General features: G+C 40.1%; 2 protein-coding genes across 4 annotated transcripts; both read right to left on the reverse strand.

Moving 5' to 3' along the window:
• Positions 1–568: 568 nt before the first annotated feature.
• On the reverse strand, positions 569–14,166 carry LOC9267759 (beta-glucosidase 2-like). The gene is made up of 13 exons (NM_001424240.1): positions 13,962–14,166; positions 13,816–13,879; positions 12,297–12,355; positions 10,960–11,035; positions 10,811–10,882; positions 10,626–10,713; positions 10,259–10,517; positions 9,899–10,014; positions 9,083–9,297; positions 8,361–8,389; positions 7,812–7,914; positions 1,207–1,294; positions 569–943 (listed from the first exon to the last, which is right to left on the reverse strand). Exons 1-13 carry the CDS (start codon positions 14,091–14,093, stop codon positions 742–744), a joined length of 1,503 nt encoding a protein of 500 aa, NP_001411169.1. The 5' UTR covers positions 14,094–14,166; the 3' UTR covers positions 569–741.
• A 3,122-nt stretch (positions 14,167–17,288) lies between these two features.
• On the reverse strand, positions 17,289–22,920 carry LOC4327593 (beta-glucosidase 3-like). 3 transcript variants are annotated; one of them, XR_010739013.1, is made up of 13 exons: positions 22,579–22,920; positions 22,412–22,475; positions 22,054–22,112; positions 21,555–21,630; positions 21,407–21,478; positions 20,817–20,904; positions 20,435–20,693; positions 19,690–19,805; positions 19,243–19,457; positions 18,927–18,955; positions 18,129–18,235; positions 17,853–17,940; positions 17,289–17,690 (listed from the first exon to the last, which is right to left on the reverse strand). XR_010739013.1 is itself a non-coding variant. In XM_066307060.1 (13 exons), exons 1-13 carry the CDS (start codon positions 22,912–22,914, stop codon positions 17,489–17,491), a joined length of 1,707 nt encoding a protein of 568 aa, XP_066163157.1. In that variant the 5' UTR covers position 22,915; the 3' UTR covers positions 17,289–17,488. The 3 variants fall into 3 exon arrangements, 2 of the variants coding, with proteins under 2 accessions (XP_066163157.1, NP_001396725.1); XM_066307060.1 differs by having other exon boundaries at positions 17,853–17,939; positions 18,132–18,235; positions 22,579–22,915; NM_001409796.1 differs by having other exon boundaries at positions 17,328–17,690; positions 18,133–18,235; positions 22,579–22,789.
• Positions 22,921–23,400: the final 480 nt, after the last annotated feature.

Genomic DNA, 23,400 nt, shown 5'->3' on the forward strand with positions numbered 1-23,400 from the left:
ATATATTATAATTGCTTTGTAACTTAACGTAAGTCTGACGTATCGGAATACAAATCTTAATACAAGATCCTAATAGAAGCCTAAAAATCTATAGTAAGTGAAATAGGAAAACCGAAATCTAGTGATGAGCTCGTATTGATTTGCGCAATACCAGCGGGGCAACAAAGCGAGAGAGAGTTAATATAGCACAACAACACGAATAAGCATGCAGACATTGGATTCTGCAGATAAAGAGTACTCCCTCCATACTCATATTAGAAGTCGTTTAGGACATAATTGTGCATACTAAGGAGTGATTAAGTAGAGATATTTTTTCATGTCTGCCCCTAATAAATAGGGATGTGGATGCATTCTGTACGATAAGCAATCATAGCTCAAATGGCTAGTGCAGAGATCACTTTCTTTTTGCTTGCAATAACTACGCATACGTGATGACGAGCGCAACGGACGGCGAGCGCAGAGCCATACACGACCCCGCGGGCGAACGACGACATGTATTGTGAAAACGGACCAAAGGCCTTAGAACGACATCTAATATGAGTATGGAGGGAGTATACGATTTTCAGTTCCGTCACATTTCTTTATTATTCATAGCTCGGCTACCATGTTCATATGCGTTCTGCTGCTGCCTCTGCACAACACATGAACCAGAGTTCAATGTGTCTAGGCGAGACAAAGATTCCAGCTTTTGTCACCGAGAAATTTCTTGAGCGATTTGGTTGGCCAACGCGAGAGATCGATTCACTGCGGAGCAATCAGCACGGGATCCTTCTTTCCCTTGAGAAAGTCCGAGTACCAACGAGCGGAGCGCCTCGCTCGCCGCGGCCGCGCGCCGTCGTCGAAATCCACACGGTACAGGCCGGATCGCGACTGGTAGCCTTCCAGGAGCTCGTACACGTCCACAAATGACCAAACGAAGTAGCCTCTCACATCAACCCCGTTCCTGCACAAAGCAGAGATCAATCAGAACAGCATGAGGCCTCATGTTTACGATTATCAGCTAAAATCTAAATTTTTAACTTTAAATTTAAAGTTAAATTTGGGATTATTTTTATTGTATATTATTTTTCAGCCTTCGTTTTTACACCGTTAAGAACACATATATAAAAGTTTTATTCGAGGAATAAGCCAAATGATGGGGCTGGAAGATGGATTGAAGTGAAACTCATGTAGTTTGACACACTGATACTGATGTTTGGAGATCACCTGATTGCATCCAGGACACCTCCAATGTAGCCCTTGATGTAATCCACCCTATCAGGGTCGTCGAGACTGTCATTTGTAGATCCCTTCCCTGAAGAAAAAGAAAACAGGCAAGTGAGAAAGAGTATTGTGTTGGAAATTTGGTCATAATTCGGCATATTTTAATCCAAAATAACAAGATAATAAACATGATATTTACAATAGGATTTGATCCAGTGATAGTGGTGAATGTAATCAACATGAGCATGCTTAACGTTGAATAAGCATCAACAATCACATAATGAGTTTTGAGAATTAATCCATTTGATTAAGGAATTGGTAACTTATATCAATTAGTCCTAATTGATGGATGGTTGATGGTTGTGTAGTGGAGGATGGTTCATGGCTAGTTGATGACAATTAGTTGCTCTATTCCTCTTCCTATTCCATTGGTAACTTACATCAATTACTCTTAATTGATTGTTGGTTGATGGTTGTGTAGTGGAGGATGGTTCATGGCTAGTTGATGACAATTAGTTGCTCCATTCCTCTTCCTATTCCATGACTCTTACTCTTCATCTTCCATTCCTCTTATAAAATGAGAATGAATTTGATCTCCCGCGAGAAGAAGAAGACACACTTTCATCCATTTTCAAAAGCTGTTGCTGCTACGGTAATCCCATCCCGACGAGTGTGTGCACACGCGTTGGGAGAGTAGGCCTCCGAAACCACGCGTTGCTGCGACGTTTGCACAGACGGGCGGGCGATCAGGTTTTTGGGGAGCGCAAGGCGCGACTACTCACTGTTCGTCAACATCTACTTCATCTTCACCAACATGTCGAACACTGGAGACAAGGAGAAGGAGACTCCCGTCAACACCAACGGAGGCAATACTGCCTCAAACTCCAGCGGAGGACCATTCTTGGGGTATAACCTTATTACATTATTTCAATTAGAAGTTTTACTGTTAATGTTCATCGCAATGTCAACATTGTGTCATTATGTGATTGTTGATGCTTATTCAACGTTAAGCATGCTCATGTTGATTATATTCACCACTATCACTGGATCAAATCCTATTGTAAATATCATGTTTATTATCTTGTTATTTTGGATTAAAATATGCCGAATTATGACCAAATTTCCAACAATCCAAAAACCTGATTGGTCATTTTCGGTAGTTGGCTTTGCTGCTGCACTGAAACCACATGCCTTTGATGGTTCAAACTATAAGAGATGGAAAGCACGTGCACTATTGTGGTTGACAGCGATGCAGTGCTTCTATGTTTCACGGGGCAAACGAAGTGAACCACCTCTTTCTCCTGAGGAAGAGGCTAAGTTCGAGGCTTCGGATTGCCTGTTCCGTGGAGCATTGATCAGTGTACTCGCTGACAACATAGTGGACGTGTACATGCACATGCCTTCTGGGAAGGACATGTGGGATGCACTTGAGGCCAAGTTCGGAGTTTCTGATGCCGGCAGTGAGCTGTATGTTATGGAGCAGTTCTATGACTACAAGATGGTCGATGACCGTTCTGTAGTTGAACAAGCTCATGAGATTCAGATGCTGGCTAAGGAACTTGAGAACAACAACTGTGAGTTGCCGGACAAGTTTGTGGCAGGTGGCATTATTGCCAAACTACCACCTTCTTGGTCGGACTTTGCCACTTCTCTAAAGCACAAGAGACAAGAGTTCAGTGTTCCTGATCTCATTGGCTCTTTGGGTGTTGAGGAGAAGGCGAGGGCAAAGGACGTCCGGGGCAAAAAGGTTGAGGGAGGTTCTAGTGCCAATATGGTACAGAAGAAGAACCCTCATGCATCCCACAACAACAAGAAAGTCAAGCCTGATGTCAAACCCAAGGCTGCAACCAATTTTAAGAAGAAAAGCAAGGGAAAGGCAAAGGGAGACTGCTTTGTGTGTGGCAAGTCTAGGCATTGGGCCAAGGACTGTCCTGAGCGCAAAGACAGGAAGTCTGCCAACATGATCATTAGCGAGGGCGGAGGAACATCGGGGTACGGTAAAATATTACCTACAGTTCTCTCTGTTTTTCATTCACTTGATTGGTGGGTGGACACTGGTGCTAATATTCATGTATGTGCTGACATTTCTCTATTTTCTTCTTATCAGGTCGGGAGAGGTTCCTCCTTGTTGATGGGAAACGGGTCGCTTGCGGCTGTTCATGGTGTTGGTACGGTCGATCTGAAGTTTACTTCGGGAAAGACCGTGCAGCTGAAGAACGTGCAGCATGTCCCTTCAATAAAGAAGAATCTAGTTAGCGGCTCTCTATTGTGTAGAGAAGGTTTTAGACTTGTGTTTGAGTCCAATAAATGTGTCGTATCTAAATATGGGACTTTTGTTGGAAAAGATTATGACAGCGGAGGCTTGTTCCGCTTTTCTTTGAATGACATGTGTAATAATCATAATGCTGTGAACCATATTAGCGAGAATGATGAGTCTAATGTGTGGCATTCGCGACTCTGTCATGTGAATTTCGGTTGTATGACGCGCTTAGCTAACATGAGTTTAATTCCAAAATTCACTTTGGTAAAAGGTTCCAAGTGCCATACTTGTGTTCAATCGAAACAACCTCGCAAGCCTCACAAGGCATCTGAGGCGAGGAATTTGGCACCTCTAGAACTTGTTCATTCCGATTTGTGCGAAATGAACGGCGTGTTGACTAAAGGGGGAAAGAAATATTTCATGACACTGATAGATGATTGCACTAGATTTTGCTATGTGTATCTATTGAAAACAAAGGATGAGGCATTGCATTTCTTTAAAATCTATAAAGCTGAGGTAGAAAACCAACTTGAAAGGAAAATCAAACGGTTGAGGTCTGATAGAGGTGGGGAGTATTTTTCCAATGAGTTTGCATCCTTTTGCGAAGAGTTTGGAATTATTCATGAGATGACGCCTCCCTATTCACCCCAATCAAATGGGGTGGCCGAAAGAAAGAACCGTACTCTAACTGAGATGGTGAATGCCATGTTAGACACTGCGGGGCTTTCCAAGGAATGGTGGGGTGAGGCAGTTTTGACTGCGTGTCATGTCCTGAATAAAATTCCAATGAAGCATAAGGAAATAACACCATTCGAGGAATGGGAAAGGAAGAAATTAAATCTCTCATACCTACGAACATGGGGCTGTTTGGCCAAGGTAAATGTACCTATAGCCAAAAAGCGGAAACTTGGACCAAAAACTGTTGATTGTGTGTTTCTTGGTTATGCTATCCACAGTGTGGGTTATAGATTCTTAATAGTAAACTCTGGAGTACCCGACATGCATGTTGGTACAATTCTTGAGTCCAGAGATGCTACATTCTTTGAGAATGAATTTCCTATGAAATATACACCTAGCACTTCTAGTAAAGAAACTGTCATGCCCCATGAGCACTTTGCACCGATAGAACACAATGATCAAACGCCTGAGGAAAATCCTGAGGAGGACAACATTGTAGATACTCGCAAGAGTAAGAGACAAAGGGTTGCAAAATCCTTTGGAGATGACTACATTGTATACCTCGTGGATGACACCCCAAGAACCATAGAAGAGGCATATTCATCTCCTAACGCTGACTACTGGAAGGAAGCAGTACGCAGTGAAATGGACTCGATTATGTCTAATGGTACTTGGGAAGTCGTTGAGCGTCCATATGGGTGCAAGCCCGTAGGATGCAAATGGGTTTTCAAGAAAAAGCTTAGGCTTGATGGTACAATCGAAAAGTACAAGGCAAGGCTTGTGGCCAAGGGTTATACCCAAAAGGAAGGCGAGGACTTCTTCGACACATACTCACTAGTTGCTCGCTTGACCACGATTCGAGTACTACTCGCTCTGGCAGCCTCTCATGGTCTTCTCGTCCATCAGATGGACGTTAAGACAGCTTTCCTAAACGGAGAGCTGGAGGAGGAGATCTATATGGATCAACCAGACGGGTATGTACTAGAAGGTCAGGAGGGAATGGTGTGTAAACTATTGAAATCCTTGTATGGCCTCAAGCAAGCACCTAAGCAATGTCATGAGAAGTTTGACACCACGCTTACATCTGCAGGCTTTGTTGTGAACGAAGCTGACAAATGTGTATGCTATCGCTATGGTGGGGGAGAAGGGGTGATCTTGTGCTTATATGTCGATGACATACTGATCTTTGGGACCAGCCTTAATGTGATTGAGGAGGTCAAAGACTATCTGTCCAAGAGTTTTGAAATGAAAGATTTGGGAGAGGCTGATGTTATTCTTAACATCAAACTACAAAGAGGAGATGAGGGTGGGATTACACTTGTGCAATCCCACTATGTGGACAAGGTTTTGAGTCGCTTTGGATATAGTGACTGCAAGCCAGCTCCTACTCCTTATGATCCCAGCGTGCTATTAAGGAAAAACCGAAGAATAGCAAGGGATCAGCTGAGATACTCTCAAATCATTGGTTCATTGATGTACTTGGCTAGCGCAACGAGGCCTGACATCTCATTTGCTGTAAGCAAGCTGAGCCGGTTTGTCTCAAATCCGGGAGATGATCATTGGTAGGCTCTGGAAAGAGTAATGCGCTATCTAAAGGGTACTATGAGCTATGGAATTCACAATACCGGGTATCCAAAAGTACTAGAAGGGTATAGTGACTCAAACTGGATATCTGATGCTGATGAGATAAAAGCCACAAGTGGATATGTGTTCACACTTGGAGGTGGCGCTGTTTCCTGGAAGTCTTGCAAGCAGACCATCTTAACGAGGTCAACAATGGAAGCAGAACTTACAGCATTAGATACTGCGACAGTTGAGGCCGAGTGGCTTCGTGAACTCCTGATGGATTTGCCAGTGGTTGAAAAACCAGTGCCAGCTATCCTAATGAACTGCGATAATCAAACAGTGATTATTAAAGTGAACAGTTCAAAGGACAACATGAAGTCATCTAGACACATCAAGAGAAGACTGAAATCTGTCAGAAAGCAGAAAAACTCCGGAGTGATAGCATTGGACTATGTCCAAACGGCTAGAAATCTGGCAGATCAGTTTACCAAGGGGCTACCACGTAATGTGATAGACAGTGCATCGAGGGAAATGGGCTTGATACCCACCTAAGGTTGCATAATAGTGGAAACCTGTCCATTATGATCGGAGATCCCGTGAATTTGGATGGTGAAACAAACTATTGTGTGACTGAGAGAAGAGACCCTTGAAAAGGGCTCATTTTCATGATGTGCTTCTCTTCTTTCCTGCATGGTAGGATGGCTTATGTCTTAATGTGATCCGAGTGGCTTTTCCAAGCAGAGATGTTGACCTGCAGAACATCTTAGAAGGAACACACCTATATGAGTTCGACTGCTAGTCACAGTCTATGAGATTTGGGTGATCTCTAGATACTCATGAAAGGCCTGGAGTATGACTTATAAGCTCCAACCCGAGGGAATACTAATGGTTGCCTAGTATCAGTTATGGAATTGAGTGAAACCTAACTGCACAAGACTGACAATTCAAGGCATAGTCCATTGTTCAGTTGTGGTCAGGTGTAGCTCCTTTTCTAGGTGAAAGTTCAACTTAACAGTCTTCACCGAAACACTGGTATATAAAAGCTGCTATGGAATAGAGAGCATTCTCATGAGCCTTGAAATTTGGTGGGGATTGTTAGATTTAATTGGGTAATTAATCCATTTAAATCAATTAAATCAAATAAATTCCAAGGCTCATTATGCTAGGAATTCATGTGAATTCATTCTTCTATGGGATATCAATGGGATGAAGAGTTTTGAGAATTAATCCATTTGATTAAGGAATTGGTAACTTATATCAATTAGTCCTAATTGATGGATGGTTGATGGTTGTGTAGTGGAGGATGGTTCATGGCTAGTTGATGACAATTAGTTGCTCTATTCCTCTTCCTATTCCATTGGTAACTTACATCAATTACTCTTAATTGATTGTTGGTTGATGGTTGTGTAGTGGAGGATGGTTCATGGCTAGTTGATGACAATTAGTTGCTCCATTCCTCTTCCTATTCCATGACTCTTACTCTTCATCTTCCATTCCTCTTATAAAATGAGAATGGATTTGATCTCCCGCGAGAAGAAGAAGACACATTTTCATCCATTTTCAAAAGCTGTTGCTGCTACGGTAATCCCATCCCGACGAGTGTGTGCACACGCGTTGGGAGAGTAGGCCTCCGAAACCACGCGTTGCTGCGACGTTTGCACAGACGGGCGGGCGATCAGGTTTTTGGGGAGCGCAAGGCGCGACTACTCACTGTTCGTCAACATCTACTTCATCTTCACCAACATGTCGAACACTGGAGACAAGGAGAAGGAGACTCCCGTCAACACCAACGGAGGCAATACTGCCTCAAACTCCAGCGGAGGACCATTCTTGGGGTATAACCTTATTACATTATTTCAATTAGAAGTTTTACTGTTAATGTTCATCGCAATGTCAACATTGTGTCATTATGTGATTGTTGATGCTTATTCAACGTTAAGCATGCTCATGTTGATTACATTCACCACTATCACTGGATCAAATCCTATTGTAAATATCATGTTTATTATCTTATTATTTTGGATTAAAATATGCCGAATTATGACCAAATTTCCAACATATTGTACTTCCTGTTCTGAATACTCTACTTGGAAACTGTACTTACCATTCTCCTCGATGTAAAATGGGAAATCCCCATAGGACTCTCTCAGGTACTCCAACGCTAGTTGCAATCCTTTTGGATCATTTGGATACTCCGTAGGTTCATACTGCACTCAATAAAGAGATGAGATATATGTGTCACTGCCAACAGGATGAGGTACGTATATCCAAGAGTATTTCAATTATGAAATTATCGCCGCACCAAAAAAAAATTATGACAATGATCTTCGAGTTTACTTTATTTCTTTTATACGCTTTATTGATTGCATCACTTAATGCAAAACATTACGTGTCTATCACAATTCAGTTTTTAATATAAGAAATGGGATAACCCTATGAGAATTAGGTGGCTTTGTATTAAGAAGAAAATAGGCATCCAAATTCGCTTCGATAAGGACGGGATAACTTGGGTGATCCAGGCATACATCCACACCATCGACCAACTAAGCTAGGCTAAGATCCTATCACATTTTTAGGAAGTTTTTACAAAGGTCGAAAATCAACAATGCTTATTATCTCAAAAGAAAAATCAGAGATGACAAAATTAACTTACCTTCTCCGTTGGTGGATCCGTTTTATAAACTGCATAACATAAACATATAGAACTGATAAGCTACAGAATACTTTTACTCTAGTAAAAGTGATTATGAAAAAGAAAATTTTATCATCATTAAGAAAGTAACTTAAGATACCTAAATTTGTACTAAAATTTTTGTTACCTCGAGATATACTTAGTACATGAAGATACCAAATTTTATACTTAAAAAATATGGTACCTCACGTATCTTCTCAATGATGGTAAAACTACCCATCTGAAAATTTGTAGAATCATTTTCAGGATCATCATTGGATGACTTAGTAAAGTACTCCCTCCGTTTCACAATGTAAGTCATTCTAACATTTTCTACATTCATATTGATGTTAATGAATCTAAACATATATATCTAGCTAGATTCATTACCATTAATATGAATGTGGGAAATGCTAGAATGACTTGCATTGTGAAACGGAGGAAGTAACTCGGGATATGAAAATGTATTTTTATTCTTGTCATAGAAATATGTCATGCATTATCATTTTCTGTGATTTTCTTTTTGTCTACATACGTCTTCATACACCGTCCTTATATGAATGAATCAAACTACTCACTCCTAGAGCTACAAATTTATGAATAAAGCTTCTATTATCTTTTTTTTCGAGGAACAAGCTTCTATTATCTAAAAAAGAGCTAAAAAATTATGTTCATATTAACAGAAAATCAGAAAATTGGCTAACCTCTAGCGCTTACTGATCGATCAGCAACGTAGTCTCGAACACCTTCTACCAAAGGGCGATAGTTCACGTAGGCTGAATAGTAGTGGTTTATTCCAATGAAATCTATAGCACCCTTGATTAGTTCAGTTTGGACTTGGCTGAAGGATGGAAGACGAGAATCGATAGTTTTCTTCATTACTTGTGGGTAATCTCCAAATACCAATGGGTGCAGTATCCTGCAAACAAGAAGAGTTGTTTATCCTCTAATGCTGTGTTCGCTGGAGCCTGTTCCCAACCAGAACAGTGCGCACGGAAAACGGAACAATTCATTAGCGCGTGATTAATTAAGTATTAGCTATTCTTTTTTCAAAAATAGATCAATATGATTTTTTAAGCAACTTTCGTATAGAAAATTTTTTTTTTAAAAAACGCACCGTTTAACAGTTTGAAAATCATGCGCACGGAAAACGAGGGAGATAAGTTGTGAAACCTGGGATAAGAACACAGCGTAAGTTCAACGGTGAGCTTATATATATTCCTGTCTATGTCAAATATCTATTATCCATTACAAAGAGGGAGCTAAAAGGAACCACTAGGTTCATTTCTAAAAATTGCTACGTTAACTGGGAAAAAAAGAGAAAGATGTGCACCGATTGATTTTGGTGGGTTTATATTATAATAGTGTTGCTTTATCAATACAATTGTATAAAAATACAGGCATTTATATATGAAAATGGAAGCAAGAGTCGTAAACTTCTATAAAATCTAGCTTTGTGCAAAATTGTGCAGTCCGCTAGTTTCAGTGTGAAGATAAAAGAGTTGCAACATTGATCATACCATCCGTACGAGAAATCCTTGTATCTTTGAGCTGCTTGCAAATCCGCAATGGAGTTTGTTAATGGATAACTCCATAAGGAAAACATGTTTATACCAACAATCCCCTTTTGTAGAGCCTACATGAAAGACAGTTTCAGAGCACTTCGAGGAATTCACATAAGAGGAGTAACAGCAAGAAAATAAGAAGGGAATCTGGACATGCATGTAGTTATTTTTGTAAAAAAAAAATCATACACTACATCTTTGAACATAATCTGTTTAACTTCTATCAGACCTATGCAATGCTTAGTACTGTCCCTAGAGAATATAAATACATTCAAAAAATACACTACTGGTATTCTTAAGCACATGATTACTCACTTGATATTTTTCTCTGTACAGTCTAACAACAGCCGCATGTGTTAGTATCATATTATGAGCTGTTATATATGGTTCCACGGTGGAGTTCCCCACTGTACATTCGGTCAATCCAAAAGGATCAGAGCAATGTCCTGGAGATAATACTCCTGTGTCGTAACCTCCAAGTGCAGCGATATTAGGTTCAGCCAAAGTAGTCCAATGCAAAACCCTGTCCCCAAACTCCCTGAAGCACACATCTGCATAAGCAGTGAAATCATCCCTGCATTGTGCCATTGCTACTGATCAGCAGTCTAGAGCTCATCCTATGGAAGCTATCACCATACTCCTACTATTTTTGTACTTCATATAGATGGTTATTGAATCTTACACAATTCTAGGGCTTAGCCATCCATCGTACTCGTCTTCCAGAGCTTGTGGGAGATCTAGATGGCAAAGCATGATATGGGGTTGAATTCCTGAAGAAAGCAGAGCAATCAACATCCATGAAAGTTCTTTCAGTTCTTTTTCGCTTTGCAATATTTATAGTTTGTAAAAGGGATTCGCAAGATTTACCTCGTTTTGCTAGCTCATCAATAACATTATTGTAGTACTTTAGCCCTTCTTGGTTGACAGCTCCCCTCCCATCTGCATATTAAGTATACATATTACACTAGTAGTAACTTTATTAACAAGAATTTAGTTTTGAGTAGAAATAGCTATACTTGGGATAAGCCTTGACCAGGAGATGGAAAACTTGTAAGCCTCTAGGCCAGTTTCAGCCATGAGCTTGACATCACCCTGAAAAAGGAAGGCATGTAAAGTTCTTACAAGCCGAAGTTTTCAACTTAGGCATTGTTTAGTTCACGAAAAGAAAATTTTTGGGTGTCACATCGGATGTTTGACTAGAAGTCAGAAGGGGTTTTTGGACACGAATGAAAAAACTAATTTCATAGCTCGCCTGGAAACCGCGAGACGAATTTATTAAACCTAATTAATCCGTCATTAGCATATGTGGGTTACCGTAATACTTATGACTAATCATAGATTAGGCTCAAAAGATTCATCTCACAATTTTCGTGTGAACTGTGCAATTAGTTTTTTATCTATATTTAAAGCTCCATTAGGGTGTTCAAGGATTTGATGTGATGTTTTTGAGAAAAATTTTTGGGAACTAAATTAGGCCTTATGTTTTGATGAAGGAAAGGAGAAAAAACTAAGATGATAATTCTCATTTCGATTTGGTGAAGCATTAGGGATGGAACTTAAGGAACCATGTTTCTATCTTTAGTCGGTTGTCAGGAATAGAACTTTGAAGATACATGAATTTGCTACAATAGTGAGGCGCGTTCACATGTCTGTAAGACATGAAACACATAGAGAGACAATATGTGGACAAGCCAATAGCGGCCTGATGGCCTCATCTTTTTGTTTATACTTATGCTTATCAGCTAAATTTTAAAATTTTCAACCTTAAAGGCTCCTTTGATTTAGAGGAAAGACATGGGAATTTTGGAGGATTTCTTTTTTTTTTGCGGGGAAAATTTTGGAGGATTTCGATTCTATAGTAAAATTTTCTATAAAGACCTTTGAAACAAATGATTGAATTTTATGTTATCGTTTGAAATTCCTATGGAACGGATAATCCTATAGAGATTTTAGAGAAAATTTAGTAAGAGCTCCAACCTTTTGAAAATTTATCTTTGAGTCTATCTCTCTCATCCAATTCCTACGTTTTTCTTGCGGTCCAATCAAATGGTCCTTCCTGTGTTTTTTCTGTATTTTGTAATTATCTGTTTTGCACTTACATTCCTATTAGAATCATGCATTTTTCCTATTCATCTATTTTTGCATTCTTATGATTCAAATGGGCCCTAAATTTGGAGTTGTTTTTGCGTTGGCGAAAAATAAGTTGATTTGGGTTTTTTTTATCGTAGTTTATTTTTTAATCTTTGCTTTTAAATCGTTAAGAACACGTATATAAAATTTTTATTAACAAATTATTTTTTATTTGCAAATATGACGTGCTGCTAGTTTCTCTCTGAGAAATTTAACCGTGTACCTTGTACTTGTGGTACCCATCTGCAGCAACATCGCCTGTACCTTTGTCTTTCGTTTTCCCTGATTGCACAAACAAAAATGGCAAAATTTGCTACAGGACACCGAAAGATTGCGGTCTTTGCTATGAGATACCCGAAGATCGTGTATTTGCTCATGGACACTAAAAAAAGTGGTAATTAACTGCTGGACACTTCTTCCATTATTTTATTATTTCCGATCAAAATGGAGAGAGAAACTTTGGTTAAAGACAAGTTTGCCCATGGGCCCACTTGTCAATCTCTTTCTTTGTCCTTCTTCTTCCTCTCTTTGTCTGTTCTTCTTCATCGTGAGGGGATGTGATGGGCAGCGGCGCACGGGGGCGGGCCGGCGGTCGACGCGCAGGGAGGTGGAAGGGATGGGGGAGAGGTGGGCGCCGGCGTGCATCGCGGAGAGGCGGGCCGTCGTGGCGCCGGCCGGCAGCACCTTGAGGACGACAGCGTGAGGCCGCGGCGGCGGTGGTCCAGGCGGAGCAAGCTCTCTGCCGCTGGGGCGGGGGATGGCGGTCGCGACAGCGAGAAAGGGGAATGCGCGAGGAGTCAGCCGCCCGGGCGAGCTCTGATCCTCCGAGAGATTCCCGCAGTGACGACGATGGTGGGTAGCGTTGGGAACGGCCTGGTCGCATGGAAGCGGAGCTCGCCTGGGCGGCGGTCGGCTGAGGCAGAGCTCGTGGTGGCTGAGGAGGATACGGACCGAGCGGGCGGCGACGGAGGCAGCGGCCGGCGCCACGACGGCCGACCTCTCCGCCATGGTCGCCGGCGCCCGCCTCTCCCCCATCCCCTCCACCTCCCCGCGCGCCGTCGTGCACGCCGACCGCCGGCCCGCTGTCGCCACCATCTGAAGCTTCCTGTCCGCCGCGCCCCCTCCGTGCCGCTCCCGCCGCCGCCTGGAGCGCCCTCCCATCCGCGCCCGCCGCCGCTCGCCGTCGATCGGTTCCCCTCCGCTGCCGTCGCGAGGAAGAATGGGAAAAGAAAAGAAGAGAGAGAGAGGAAGAACAGTACGTGTCCAGGGCATTTTGGTACTTACACAGCTCTCTCTCTCCGTTTTGACCAGAAATAATAAAATAATGGGAGAAGTGTCCTGCAGCTAGTTACCACTTTTTTGTAGTGTCCATGAGCAAATACACGATCTTCGGGTGTCTCACAGCAAAGGCCGCAATCTTTCGGTGTCCTGTAGCAAATTTTGCCAATAAAAATATTGTCACTATTCACTTATTAGTACCACTGGCTCTATCTGTCACCAATGACATGTGGCCATCGAAGGTCAACCACGTATGGGTCAAGAAGGTAAATTCTCAATTTTTATCTAAACGAAGATCAAATTTACACTCTTTAAAAATCTAAATTCAGATAAATAATATTATAATGTATCACATTTCATACTAGGATTATTTTTTATGGAATGGATGGAGTATATGACTATGAGCATGAACAGATGATGAATAGCACAAGTTGCACAACAGCAACCCAAAAAAAAAAACTGACCTTCATGTGCGAACGTGTCCCAGATAGTAGGGCTCCTGCCATCCTCTGCAGCAGCGCCGTCATACTGCACACGCACAACAAAGGCACGCACTGTTCAGAAAACCGGGTAAGGGAAATTCGGTTCAGACAAATCTTCAGTTCGTCACCTGATATGCCGAGGTGGCGGCTCCAAAGACGAAATCCCGAGGAAAATCGCTTCTCGTGTAGCCAACAGCACCACCTTGAACAGAGAGGAACAGCAGGACGAAGAAGAAGCCAGCAGCAGCAGCAGCGCCCATGATGATCAGCAAGAAAAAAAGAATGAGAAGCAGATTCGAGCGACGATTGTGTTTCTGCAGAGAGATCAGAGATGTTTGTGATCCAGCCCGGGAAGACAATATTAAGACGTCCATAATACTATCAGTTGGTAGTTGCCTAGTTGGTGCTAGACGATGGTTGGTCCAGCGCGATTGCAGCGATGGCGAGGCGGTGGCACGGACGTCTCACCGATTTGCGGCGATGGCACGGGCGTCTCACCGAGGTAAACGAGCATTGAAAAAAGAACGTAAATATTAGGGAAGAATCTAATATCAAATAATTAGAAGGGGTGAGATTTCGAATCCAAATCATCTAGCCCACTACCTTTTGGAGTTAGCCGAAAAACTCCTGAGCGTTTCTCAGGTAAACGAGCATTGCGCAAGCTGGTCGTGCTCCAAGCACTTGCTGTGCACAGGAGGGACAGGCCGGTTTACAGCCGAATTACTAAGCTTTGATTGGTGGCTCATTTCGTTCCTGGATCGTTGCAAATTGGTCTGCTGGATGGCAGTGTTCGGTAGGGAAACACGTCCTTTACAATACTAATCCTCTAGTTTTAAGCTGTTGATATATGAGCTTATAACCAACAGATCTATATGTCAATGATCCAAGTTGAAGAATATTACTGTACTGCAGACTCATTCGATCGGTAGTTGAGCAAATTTGTTAAATCTTTGTCTCTGGTGTGAGTGAAATTTTGGTTCGGTTGTGTGTTTAGGCTTCAGCTGTTGGTTGGATGATGATACGGCTGCACGTTCGTTTCTGATACAGTGATGACAACTGGAGTAGGGATTCTGTCTCTATTACCTATTGATTGGATGATAGCGATTACAACTTAACTTCTGAGTTCTGACACAATAGTTTTTCGTTTCGTAGTTCCTTTTACACACTAGAGCTGTGTAATTAATTGAAGAATCATCGTACTAATTAACGCTTGTCATTCAGCATTTCAGCACCATGTTTTATTTTGAGAAAATTCTCCTTGTACCCTTGTATCCATGAATTTTACTCATTCTCTAGTTTTAGTTTAGATTTTTTATCATATTTTTTTCGTTAGTTGACCGTTAAATTTCTATAAAAAAACCATTTTGTCCTTTGGTGTAACTCAAACATATAAAATTATAGAATATATTGTTGGAGGGTAAAAATTTGTTATATAAGACTCTTATATATGTGAGTTTGTTGTGCGAGATATTATTTATCATAAAATTTATTTACAGATATGACATAAAAAATAATATTAATTTATTTGTTATCAAATTATTTTACTGTAGCGTATAAATAGATTCAAATATGTTGTACTACTATAGAAAATAAGCTACATATACAATTTTAAATATTAAAAATAAATATAAATCTTTTATGTCATATCTGAAAATAATTTTTTTATAAATAATATTTCACATTAGAAACTCATGGATATAAAAGTCTCATACAACAAATTTCTATACTCCAAAAATTTATATATTTTTCATACCATAAGGTACAATGGATTTTTTTTCATAAGAATTGGTCAACTATTGGAAATGGTATGGAAGGATCTAAATTAAAATTCAAATGTATACAAGGGAATTAGCAAAATTCAGTGACATAGAAGGAATTAGACAAAGTTTCAGGGATATATACGAAATTTTCTCTTATTTTAGTTGGGCTTCTAAGTGATATTGAAAGTCATTGTATCTATTATGTGAACTGAAGCACACAAGTAATGAATTTGACCCTTTCCTTATTAAAAAAAAGTATGCAATATATGACATCTTTGCCATACAATTTGATAAAAAATTATATAATTATTATTTATTTTTTTATTAAATAGACTTAAGATGTATTTGATTTGTAGTCAAGAATGGATGGGCTATAGCTATTTATATTTTTAGGGATAAGGTATGGTGGTTAATTTTTTGTTTGGTTGAATGGACAGTATAATCCAGTTTCTTATTTGATTAGATGGATGAGCATGGATAGAATAAAAACAACGAAAAATTGTATAAACCACCATAATTATTATCCTTATTTTAAGATTATGCCCATAACCTATTTTGTTTTTAAAAAAACCCACCCACCTCAACATCGCTTGTCAAAAATTGCGCCCTCCGCGTGTGTTAGTAGCTCATTCAGCCCATTTCATCCGATATGGATTTGCAACCAGCCATATCAGCCAAGTTCAACTCGTTCTTAAGCTATTTCTCAACTTAAGATTGAGTGAAGGGTTTATTTGCTATGAACTAGTAGAAAAAAACATCATTCTTTAACTGAGAACTAGCTCAAATTAGACTCACCCAATACAATATTTAGATAATGAGTAATACTACTTCCTCCATTTCAGGTTATAAGATATTTTGACTTTGGTCAAAGTCAAACTATTTCAAATTTAACTAAGTTTATAGACAAATATAATCATACTTATAATACTAAATTAGTTTTAACAAATCAATATTTGAATATATTTTCATAATAAATTTGTCTTGGGTTGAAAATGTTAGTACATTTTTCTACAAATTTGGTTAAACTTAAAACAGTTTGATTTTGACCAAATTCAAAACGCATTATAACCTAAAACGAATGGAGTACTAATGTTTTGTATCTTCGGATTCTATACCATAACACGCATGATCTTCGAGAAGGCTAACGCGCGATCAATCGCGGCCAGCGATCGGGTTTTTTTTTCTTTTCCTCTTTTAGTAAATCTATACACCTAAAGTTTATAAAGCAAATGTTTATAAGTCAAAAGTTTATATACCCAATTCAAATTTAAATTCAAATTCAAATATTTTATATTTTCCTCTTTTAGTAAGTTTATGCACCTAAAGTTTACACATCTAAAGTTTATCCACCTAAAGTTTGTAGAGCAAATATTTATAAGTCAAAAGTTTATATACCCGATTCAAATTCAAATTCGGATTCAAATATTTTATATATAAAATATTTTTATACATAAAGTTTATGCGTGCAAAGTTTATGGTATAAAGTCTATGCACATAAATGAGACTATTAGATTTTTTTTTCTAATTTTTTTTACTAACTTTGTGTTTTTTTTTAATTTTGTGATGGAAGGAAAAAAATAGAGAGGTGTATAGGGGGAGGGGTGGGTTGATCGCTCCCCCATTAGATCCCCCGTGATCTTAGTGCTCTTATCAATGTTAGGCAAAACATGATTTCCTGTCACCGAGCACGAGCAATTTCTTGATCAACCAATCCGTGCATCCTCTTTTTTTTTTGAGATTTGGAGGGAGACGTTTCTCCAAACAACTTTTAAAAAGAAATTATAAACGTGTTGACGATTAAACACAAGACCTCATAATTAAAACCATATCCCCTTGCCACCACTAGTGCATCCTCCTCAAAGATCGCAGCGACAGCGAGACCGTTGCGTGAAACCTCACTGCTGAGCAATCTGCAGCGGTTGCCGCTTGCTCTTGAGGAAGTCACGGTACCAGCGAGCAGAACGCTTCGCTCGCCGCGGCAGCGCCGCGTCGTCGAAATCCACGCGGTAGAGGCCGTATCGCGTCTGGTATCCGGACAAGAGCTCGAACATGTCCACGAAGAACCAAGCGAAGTAGCCTCTCGCATTAACCCCGTTCCTGCATATGCACGCACAGCAAAGCAAAATCAATCAGAACATGTATCATCAGACAATAGGTCTTATTCAAGAATCAAGATGGTGGATTGAGCATTTGAGCTGAACCATCCGGCGTCTGAAATTTTAATTTTCATGTGGTTTTGGGCTCTGAGTTTTGGATCACCTGGTCGCATTCAGGACGCCCTCTATGTAGCCCTTTATGTAATCCACCCTGTCAGTGTCGTCGAGACTGTCATTGCTAGATGCCTTCCCTGAAAAAACAGGAAGGAGATCGAGCTTTAACCTTGAAGGCAGCAAACTTGCTCACAGCGAATTATTCATTAGTCAAGAGATTCTTAATTAGCAGGTGATCTACTAGGATGAATTGACTCCATAAAACTAAGTGAGAAACAGTATGTGCTGCTCGTTCTGATTACTCTACGGGAAACAGAAACTGTACTTTCCATTCTCCTGGACATAAATTGGCAAGTCACCATAGGACTCTTTCAGGTGCTGTAGCATTAGTTGTAATCCGTGTGGATCACCCATAGACCGCGTTGGGGCTTGCTGCAGCCAATAAAGAGAGGAGATATATGAGTGATGAGTCACTGCCAACAGGACGAACCACATAATTCCAAGAGTGTCTTAGTAATGATATTCGAATTTACTTTATTTTTGTCCCTCGCTTTATCTTTAAAAGAATAATGGATAAGAGCATAAATAGTGGTTTTAGACCGTTACTGTCTAATTTTTTTCATGTCAGATTTAGATGACATATATATACAACCGATACAATGATGTTTAGTTTTCTATAATAGATCTGTATAATCAATTATTTCACCCTATAGATGACATGTATAATAATTATATAGCATTAATCTCTGGCCTCGTTTTGATGAAGCCATGTAAATATCAATCTGTATTTTTTTCACCCTATTCTATCCATATATACGAGGCAAAGTTTTTGCCCTCTTTTAAAAATATATATATATAGCATTAAGCCGTATATTAGACTTAATCAACAGACGGCATACTTCTATATCTTTTCCACGTCACAAAAAGAAAAATCCTATGTAGCATCTTCTCCTAGAATGTGACGCCACCATTGTTTGTGCAATAAACCTTACCCCTTGCAATAAACCTTAACCTACCACCTTTCCTGTTTATCATAAACCTTACCCCTTGCAATAAACCTTAACCTAAAGTCAAAAGGCAACAATGTATCTCAATAACCTTACTGATGACCAAATTAACTTACCTGCCCCGACGATGGATCCGTTTTAGAAGCTGCATAAGAAAACACCGAGAAACAAATGATAAGCTATACAGTACATCTAATAACTTGTAGAATCATCTTCAGAATCATCATTGGATGACTTTACAAAGTTATTCAGCATATATGAAAAAGATAATCTATCATCACATCATAAAAGATATGACGTGCATTATCATTTTGTTTTGATTTATTTTCTTTTGTCTACCTTCATCTTCATGGGCCGTCCCTATAAAGGAATCAAGCTACACACTCCTAGGCTACAAATTTATGTGCATAATTAAATAGAAAACTGGCCAACCTCTGCAGCTTACTGATCGATCAGCAATGAAGTCTCGAACTCCTTTTGCCAAAGGGAGATCGCTCACATAGAGAGAAAAGTAGTGATTTACTCCAATGAAATCTAGAGTACCCTTGACTAGTTCAGTTTGGACTTTGCTGAAGGATGGAAGACGAGAACCGATAGCTTTCTTCATTACTTGTGGGTAATCTCCAAATACCAATGGGTGCAGTATCCTACAAACAAGAGTAGTTGTTTATCCTCTAAGTTCAACGGTGAGCTTATATTCATGTCTATGTCAAATATCTAGTATCCATTACAAAGAGGGAGCTAAAAGGAACCACTAGGTTCATTTCTAGAAATTGCTACGTTAACTTGGGAAAAAAAAGAGAGAAAATCTAGCTTCGTGTAAAATTGTGCAGTCCGCTAGTTCAGTGTGAAGATAAAGAGTTACAACATCGATCATACCATCCGTACGTGAAATCCTTGTATCTTTGAGCTGCTTGCAGATCCGCAGTGGAGTCTGTTAATGGATAACTCCACAAGGAAAGAACGTTTATACCAACAATCCCCTTTTGCAGAGTCTACATGAAAGAAAGTTGCAAAACACTTTGAGAAATTTAGATAAGAGGAATAATAGGAAGAAAATAAGAAAATAAGAGGAATAATAAAATAAATCCTTTCAACTTTTTTAGGATTGCACTTAATGACTTAAAACACACACATACTCTCACAAATGCGGCCCTTTGAAAAGCTCACACTAGAGGCAAATATCTGACCTCACTAAAAATCGTATTGATAGCATACTTGCTTAGTGTCTTAGGCCCCGTTCGATCTCCAGTTTTGAAGATGGATTTTTATGGCACGCAAAACGAGAAACCTCGTTAGCACATGATTAATTAAGTATTGACTATTATAAATTTAAAAAATGGATTTATATGGTTTTTTAACAACTTCTATATAGATTTTTTTTAAAAAAAAATAACGCACTAACCCTAACAAATCCTAGATTCTCCCTTAACTTCTAGGATTGGCTTACCAGAAGATTGGCCAATAATGCACAATTTAACAATTTGAAAAGCATGCTAACGAAAAACGAGGAAGTTGAAGTTTGGAGTTGAAGAATGGAACTGAGCCTTGGTATTGATTGCGGAGAATATAAGTGCGGTTAGAAATACACACTACCGATAATTTTAAGCACATTATTACTTACTTGATATTTTTCTCTGTACAGTCTAACAACAGCTGCATGTGTTAGTATCATATTGTGAGCTGCTACATATGGTTCCACACTGGAATTCCCCACTGTACATTTGGTCACTCCAAAAGGATCAGAGCAACGTCCTGGAGCGAATTCTCCTGTGTCATAACCTCCAAGTGCAGCGACATTAGGTTCAGCCAAAATAGTCCAGTGCGAAACTCTATCACCAAATTCCCTGAAGCACACATCCGCATAAGCAGTAAAATCCTCCCTGCATTGTGCCATTGTTACTGATCAGCAGTCCAGAATTGATCTACTCCAACTAGTTGTAAGCTTCAAGTATAATCACTACCAGTATAGTCATATATATATATAGATGGTTCCTGAATCTTACACAATTCTAGGGCTTAACCATCCAGCATACTCATCTTCCAAAGCTTGCGGGAGATCCAGATGGTAAAGCATGACATGGACTTGAATTCCTGAAGAAAGCCGAGCAATCAATATTCATGAGATAGTCAATGTCACATTGGTCGATTCCGGTCTTTAGTAAGTCAGTGTTCACCAAGCAAGCTGGAGCACCGGCCCAGGTCGTGGCAGTACTTGTGATATTTCTACTTGGGACGCATTTTATTTGGATGTTTTATGGATGTTAAATACCATTAGACGGGCTACTTTTTATTGGCATTGGAAAGTGGAAACACATCACATTATGGCAGGGCAACGCTTCACAATTTAATGCCGAAGACGCAAAGCGTCACTTTTCAAAAGGAAGGAGTGCGGCTGACTGAATCCATCCATAAAACTGTCAAGGAAACGAAGTTCGTCCTAGTGCAGGTTTTGCTCGAGCAACCTCTTTTTTCTTCTTCTTTCTTTTTTGTGCTTGCTAATATAGTTCATTGTTTAAACACAATTATGTTTTATCAATACAACATGTAATGCTCTGTAATATAAGTAACCTGAAAAAGAATTTGCAAAAATTACCTCGTTTTGTTAGCTCATCTATAATGTTATTGTAGTACTTGAGCCCCTGTTGGTTGACAGCTCCCCTTCCACCTGCATATCACAACTAAGCAACAAGGAACTACTTCTTTGTTAACAAGAGTTAAATTTTGAGTAGAAATGGCTGTACTTGGGATAAGCCTTGACCAGGAGATGGAAAACCTATATGCCTCTAGGCCAGTTTCAGTCATGAGCTTGACATCACCCTAAAAAATCAGGCAAGCAAAATTATTACAAGCCAAAGTTCTCAACTTAGGCTGTGTTTAGTTGTAAAATTTTTCTTCAAACTTCCAACTTTTCCATCACATCAAAACTTTCCTACACACACAAACTTCTAAATTTTCTGTCACATCGTTCCAATTTTAACCAAATTTCCAAATTTGGTGTGAACTAAACACAACCTTAAGTTCTACCAGAAAGAAGAAAAAGGTGAAACATTCAAAGTGGAACTCGAGGAACCTTGTTCCTATGTTTAGTTCCTTCTTCAGGAAAAATATTGCAAAAACACAACATTTTGCTACAATGGCGAGACTCATTCACATGTAAGCAAGACAAGGAAAATATATAAAAGGGCAATCTTCCGAAGTCAAACCTAGCTTCTACTCCACCTAAGAAATTAAATCGTGTACCTTGTATTTGTGGTACCCATCTGAGGCAACATCGCCTGTACTTTTGTCCTTCATTTTCCCTGATTGCACATATGAAAATACTGTCACTATTCAGTTTTAGTGCCACTATTTATTTATGCTTATCAGCCAAAATTTGAATTTTCATCCTTAAATTTGAAGTTGATTTTGGGGTTTTTTCGTTGAAGTTTATTTTTCAGCATTTGCTTTTAGAATGGTACGTGATCCTGGTTAGCTCGATTGTGTATTTGTGTATGAGCATGAAGCAGCCATGAAAAGATGATGAACAACAACAGTGTCCCACGCCCGCGCGTGTGACTGTGTTCAGCACTTCAGCTTCCAGGGAGCAAAAACGACTGACCTGCATGAGTGAACGTGTCCCAGATGCTAGCGCCCCTGCCATCCTCTGCGGCAGCGCCCTCATACTGCCGCATGCACAACAAAAGGCACAGCGAAAAAAACTCAAAGCTCGCAGAAAACCAACCGAGCAAAGCAAAAATTCAGTTGAGATAGAATCATAGCCGTTACCTGGTACGCCGAGGTGGCGGCTCCAAAGACGAAATCAGCAGGGAAATCATTCCTCGTGTAGCCACCGAGAACGCCGTGCTGCACGGAGATGAACAGCAGGGCGCAGAAGAAGGCAGCAGCAGCGGCCATGGGCAAGAGAAAGAAGAGAAGCAGGGGCAGGGCTGCTGGTTGGTTGGTTCGAACTGGATTGTGTTTTTGTGCAGAGAAATCCGTGTGATCCAGTTGGGGAAGACGATAAGACGTCCTCAGCAACTGGCACGCCCAAGTTGGGACTACCAGCGCATGTTCACGTCGTCCTGACGAGTGAACAACCGACTCGCTGAGGCAGACGAGCATTCATTCTGCCCCTCTGTTCTCTATGTCGGGGGCAGTGGCACGGACGCCGATCGAGCTGCCGTTCGGGTTCGGCAGCGAAACCTGGTTTCGTTTCGAGTTTCAGTGAAAAACTCAGAGATTTGCGCAATCCGATCGTGCTTACTACTACTAGTACTGATTTGCTGTGACTAAATGCTTTGGTAAATCCTCCTTTGAAAAAAAATGCTTTTTAAAATTTAGGGCACTTACCATGTAAGCCACTCCTAGCAATATCCTCATGTGGGTCATATGGGCTAAGGCACCCAATGAAAAGTACTCCAACCAGCCCTACCAAATCTGAGGCAACAAGGTAGAGATAATCTAGCCCACAACGGTCCTATCCTAGCCCACGAAGCCACATGTATGTTTTTCCTCCCCTACCCCTAGCTATTTTCTCAGCCCATCCACTGATCATCCACTTCTCCCCTCTTTTTTTCTTCGCCGCCCGTCTCTCTCTCACCTACCTCT

Source organism: Oryza sativa, chromosome 1, assembly GCF_034140825.1.
Source record: "Oryza sativa Japonica Group chromosome 1, ASM3414082v1".
Lineage (NCBI taxonomy): Eukaryota > Viridiplantae > Streptophyta > Magnoliopsida > Poales > Poaceae > Oryza > Oryza sativa.